The sequence below is a fragment of the Glycine max genome, chromosome 8, assembly GCF_000004515.6.
Source record: "Glycine max cultivar Williams 82 chromosome 8, Glycine_max_v4.0, whole genome shotgun sequence".
Lineage (NCBI taxonomy): Eukaryota > Viridiplantae > Streptophyta > Magnoliopsida > Fabales > Fabaceae > Glycine > Glycine max.
In genome coordinates, this window is record NC_038244.2 from 7,392,699 (window position 1) to 7,398,888 (window position 6,190).

The 6,190-nt window shown below is 36.1% G+C and overlaps 1 protein-coding gene across 1 annotated transcript; it reads right to left on the minus strand.

Annotated features, from left to right (window-relative positions):
* Window positions 1-329: 329 nt before the first annotated feature.
* On the minus strand, window positions 330-4,856 carry LOC100798407 (pyruvate dehydrogenase E1 component subunit beta-3, chloroplastic). The gene is made up of 4 exons (XM_003531107.5): window positions 4,531-4,856; window positions 4,294-4,403; window positions 4,149-4,189; window positions 330-1,500 (listed from the first exon to the last, which is right to left on the minus strand). The coding sequence occupies exons 1-4, from the start codon at window positions 4,625-4,627 to the stop codon at window positions 528-530; spliced, it is 1,221 nt and encodes a 406-aa protein (XP_003531155.1). The 5' UTR covers window positions 4,628-4,856; the 3' UTR covers window positions 330-527.
* Window positions 4,857-6,190: the final 1,334 nt, after the last annotated feature.

Here is a 6,190-nt window from a genome sequence, read left to right on the forward strand (position 1 = left end):
TCGTGCAGGTGAATATTTAGAAGTAGTGCAATCCCACGGCTATTACTAACTAAACTATATATAATATATGAAACTGACACGAAAACTTCCAATTAGAACACGAGAACTCAGAAGCCTGACACTAGGATTGAATAGCATATTCAAAATCTGTAAGAACTACATCCAAAAGAGTTAATTCAAAATAAACAAGGTTTATAACAGATATTTGCTTGCTTCAGCAGTTCAGCACTGACTACAAATATCTCCCTAGTTATAAGGCTTGGCCTAACTCTTACACACACACCACATAAATTATGCAGATGAACAAGCTGAGAAAGATTTAGATTGGGTTGGCAGTTCTAAATACTCTTTTTATAAATAAAAAAACGCAAAAGAATATCGGAAATTAAACAACAATTTAAAGTTATGGGCTTTAGACTTCAGAAATAATAGGAAAAGAGAAAATTATAATGAAAATTCAAGCTTAATTTAACAAGCACAATAGCTTTACCAAAAACCATATCCTAATTGCTAGTGTTTTGTAGAAATCACTTGCAGAGCTGCTCGACTGCAGTCACAATTTGAGCAGGTTGAACCACTGTCCATTCCTCCAATGTTCCAGCATAAGGAGTTGGCACATCCTGAGAGGATAAACATACTATAGGGGCATCCAAATAGTCATGGAAATTTTCAGTAATAGCAGCTGTCAAACTAGCACCAATTCCACCTGTTCGCATACACTCTTCCACAATTAGCACACGATGTGTCTTCTTCACCGAATTCCCAATTGTGTGAAGATCGAATGGTTTCAAAGACCTGATATCAATTACTTCAGGGTCATACCCTTTGTTCACCAGTGTCTTAGCAGCTTGCATGACATGATACCTCATCCTGGAATAGGTTAATATCGTGACATGCTCCCCAGGCCTAACCATTTCAGCTTCTTCGAGTGACAATACATACTCTTCATCTGGAATTCTCTCCTTGAGGTTATAAAGCAAAACATGCTCGAAAAGAATCACAGGGTTCTCACTCCGGATTGCAGCTTTCATCAAGCCCTTGGCATTGTAAGGGGTTGAGCAAGCCACCATCTGGATTCCAGGGATTGACTGAAAATACGACTCCAATCGCTGCGAGTGTTCTGCTCCAAGTTGCCGCCCAACTCCACCAGGTCCACGAATGACGATTGGTATCTTGAACTGGCCTCCAGATGTGTAATGGAGCATGCCACAATTGTTAGAGATCTGGTTAAATGCCAGAAGTAGGAATCCCATGTTCATGCCCTCAACAACTGGCCTCAGACCAGTCATGGCAGCCCCAATGCCCATGCCCGTGAAGGAGTTCTCAGCAATAGGGGTGTCCAAAACTCTAAGGTCCCCAAACTTTGTGGCAAGACCTTTAGTCACCTTGTAGGATCCTCCATAGTGACCTACATCTTCGCCCATGACACATACACAAGGATCCCTCTCCATTTCTTCTTCCAAACCTTCACGTAGGGCCTCAAAAAGGAGAAGTTCATGCCTAAAAATAAAATGCATATATAGTTAGTTACAATCAGTGCATAACAAGGTAATAGCAAACAAAAAAAATGTTTTTTAACAACTTTGAATTTGGCACTTGTTTCTAACATGTCCTTGGAGTGTAGAAATATGGATAGCAAAAGGATTATGGACTGATATTGATGGCTTGATTCTGTCCATGGAATCCTTTAAGGATCTGGTATTCGAACTTATGATATCATTACCAGAGAAATTTTGTTCTTTTGTAATAACCATGACAAGTGTCTGGAAGAGTAGAAATGAATACATTTGGAATAATAAAGAGGAGACCAAGATAGGGATTATCCAGAGGGCTGATACTGTCTTGTCAGAATGGAAAGCGGTGCAGGTGGTTTCCACCAATATGAATGTAGCCATCAACAGTTCGTCCAGTGGTTGAAGCCCCCAAACAGGTTCTGGAAGTGCAACGTGGACACGGCATTTATGGATGAGGAAGGAAAGTCGGGTTTTGGAGCTTGTCTAAGGGATGATACAGGAGAGTTTATGATGGCAAAGACGGGCTGGATGAATGCAGTATTGCGAGTCAAGGAGGGAGAAGCACATGCAATATTACAAAGTTTATTATGGCTTACAAATCAGAACATTCCTAATGTCTTACTGAATCAGATTGTAAACAGATAGTAGATCAGATTAAGAGCAAAGAGGAAGATATCACTGGTTGTGGGTTTATTCTAAACCAAATTAGAGATATTTTGAGATCTTATCCTTCATACTCTATTGAATATGTGAGAAGGCAAGCAAATTTGGTGGCTGACTCTTTAGCTAGGAATTCCTTCCTTTTTGAGCAACACCGAATCTTCCTTAATACTCCACATTGTATTGTTGATTTTATATCAAGGAAAGTATCTGATTCTGTTGCTGTCAAAAAAAAAAAACTCTGAATTACATGTCACTAGAACGTCCCAAAAGTTTTTAACCATCATCACCTTAACTCTTTTTTGTTACTGCAATATTCTTTCAGACCTAAAGAAGTTGTCATCCCTAAATTTTGTCCGTAACAAGGTAACACCTTGGTCTACACTCTGCAGGGAGTTTGCCTAAGGCTTTCTACACAAAAGTTTTGAAGTACCACATCAAGGGACTACCAACCACAAACAATCTTTTCTGAGACTCTTCATCCATCAATCTATCTAAAATATAATCCTTTCTTGCATTCTTATCTGTTTTGGTCCTTAAATAAGGAAGTCCAGATTATTTTTTCATCTATCTTATTTCTTTTTGTGTTTGTTTGTCAGTTCCTAGTTTTGGTCAGTCAAAACCTGTCTCTTAACTGAGAGGTGGTGCCTTATAATTTGATTACCTTTTATGGACATTTAGTATAGTGAAAGAAAAACTGTAAGAGTCTTGATTGACTGTTGAGAACAAAGGTAAACATTGTATGGATATTGTTACTAATCTTAGCAAGAATGAAAAGTATTGTGGGTGTCATGGGACAATGAGTTGTTGCCTTACAAGGAATTTTAAAGTGACAAGTACACAACTATTCCAAAAGCTTAAAATATTCTCCTAAAAATAAAACTTAAAAATATTGGGTAAGAACATGTGAATGATTTTATTCAAAGCTGGTCACCCTACCTTGCACTCAAAATTAAATTATATTTAGGAAAAAGAATCAAACTCGTCACTTGTAAAGAAGCTTTGATATCAGGTAATTACCCCAAAAGCTTATGTTGCTGGGTAAAGCACATGAATGGTTTGACACTAACATGTAACAATATCTAGGATACATCTCATAACATTATTATCATAGAATATCTTAAAGTATCTAGGATTATCTCTTCCAAGTGGTTTTCATATTTCTTTCCTATTTGATATGGATTATGAGATGTCCTCTAGATGTTTTAACACATAGGAATAGGATGTCTTCACTCTTCAGTCTGTGTTAATATGCCATACAGGGAAAGGTTTGTATAGTCAACTCTATAGAGCATGTCTGTTCTTTTGATTCAGTGTTGTATTGTTTTCTGATGGAATATGTCCTCTTATTCATCACAAAATTAAAAGCATAAAGTGAAAGGCATAAAATTGTCCAGTATCATTTTGTACTTTCAAGCAGCATTTATAAACAAACCAGAAGATAAACTAAATTAACTAATTACATTATAACTACAATCTAGACCTACTTTTATGTCATTTATCAAAGGGTAAAAATGTGCTGATGATGGGATGATGTGGAAGCCAGTTCCCCATATTATTTACTCATCCACAAATACGGGAATTTAGGCTTTTTCTTCTTTACAATGCTTCCATTTTCATGTATACCAAACACACCCTAAACCTATGCTTAATTGGAATGAATAAGAAAAAAGATGAAATTGCAAAGGTATGTAGATTCTATTTATGTTGAAAATTGAAATGAATTGTCATTTCCACTACCCATCCAACCATAGGCCAAGTGTTTGTAGACAATACCAAATTAGAAAAAGTGAAACACAGCCATTAATTTACAGTTTTTCACTAAAATAAAGTCAATCAATCAGCAAAAGGGTAAACAAACTAAACATATTAACATAGATTCATCTCACATAAAAAAAATAAATTAAAATGCTTAAATTTGTAAAACATGGAAATACAAAAGTAACTAGCAAGTGATTACAAAATGAGACATACCCAGATTTTGATGTAGAAGCCGCAGGACGGCCTTCCTTTGTCTATAAAACAACAAACAAACACAATTTACAAACTTGATGACAACATTGATCCCAAACCAAACTTCAACAAAAGGGAATGGAATGAGAGTCATGAGAAAACTTACTGCAACTGCATTAGTAACTAACAATTCATGCTTACGAGCTCCAGCCTTCAGAACCTGGCTGCTTACCCTTGTTGCATCAGATCTGACCACAAAAATGCCATCTTTCCTCTCTGAACCAATCAATTATTGCACACAGAATGAAAAGAAACAACATTTAAAAGTCAATAACAAAAATCTCAATAAGAAGCAGTTTGAAAATTTTGAAGAAAGAAAAGGAAAGAAATTTAAGAAGCGAACCTGAGAGGGATGTACGAGAAGGAAGATGGAACTTGTTGGAGTTTGAAGAAGCCAATGATGGGTTCACAACTCCCAATCCCTGGAAAAGGGTCGCCATTGGATCACCCAAGAAAGATGGAAATGAAAGATTTATTTATGGGAGGGAAATGGACGGAGAAATTAAGGAAGATGTGTTGTGTGTCTGTGCAGTTACTTTCACCTAGTTTCTAATGTTAGTTATTATGAATCTTTTGGTTCTACTCTGTCTCTGTCACTTGTTGTGAGCATAGTTTCCATCGCCAGCACCACCTCTTTTTCTTGTGGACGATGATGCTTTCTGCCTTGTCTAGTTGGTGGCCTAATTGGACCTAACCCCCGTTTATAATGGGGCCGTTACTTTATGCACTCTAAGAATTTCTACCTGCACCTCCATGATTTTAATATCCCAAAACTGCCCTCTCTTTTTATAAGTTCCTCTCCCCCTTCTTTCCTGATGCAGCTTCTTCTCTGACATTCAATTTCCATCCTCACGTATCAACTGGTGCATATTCAAAGGTGATTTTTGTTTTTATCTCACTACTATGCTACTAGCTTCAGGAATGGTCTTCAAAGGTGATTTCACCTCATGAATAATAATAGGGACGAATGAAAAAATGGGGCTATGGAAGAGGGGTGTGGGGGTGGCCATCACAGCGGTTTGCATGAAGGAAATGAGATTAGGGTTAGGTATGCTGTATGAAAATAAGAAGAAAGAGGGACACAGTTTTTTTTGGGATTTTCAGTTTTCTTTAAAATTATATGGGGTGCAGGAAGCGTGGGCCTTATAAGGCATGGGAGTTGGGACCTCACACTGCATGCTCAGTAATTATTAAATAATTAAATTTTAAAGGAACCTATCCGTGCAAATTCGCAATTTTCCAACTTGACTTAAAAACAAAAAACAAAAGTAGTCTAAAGTTTGCCTAAGTTTCCTCCGTCAAGCACAAAAGATATAAAAACTTTTCCACCTATTCTGATGCTTTCTATCTATCATGCAATGAACCTATGAATAAAGGAATTTAGTGAACAAGAATGAATGTTTAAAATGTTTAAAAATAAAGCAAGTTGGATGCGTTTTGTAAGGGTCAAAGTTGGTTAATGATTGCCAGTCGCCTCAAGGCAAACATACATGGTATAAACCACCGAAAATGTCTAACAATTTGTCATTTTTAATAGTACTAATTCAATTTGATGTTAATGGGAATGTGAAATATGACAGAACACCTAGTAAATAAAATTTATTAAATTAAATTTAAAAAATATGGATCTCATGCGACTGAACCACTTTCCGTCAAAATAAAATGTGACAGAACCACTAGTAACTTTATTATACTATACAAATTTCTACTTTTACGATGTATTTTGCATTTGGTTATCTCAATTACTGTTACTTTTATATATATTAAGATAAGATAAAAAAAAAATTCTTGTAAGAACTGAATCTAATTGGAGAATGGCCATAAAAAAGAGGGAGAGAGAGAAAAAAATACTTCTTAAAAGGAAAGAACGAGAAGAAAGATCCATCTGTGTTCAAATTTAGTCCCTGATATTTGTGTATTTTTAATTAAAATTATAGTTTTACTTCAGTAGTCTAAGAATGCCTGTGATGTTAATTATTTGTGTTCTACAAATCCTTAGACAA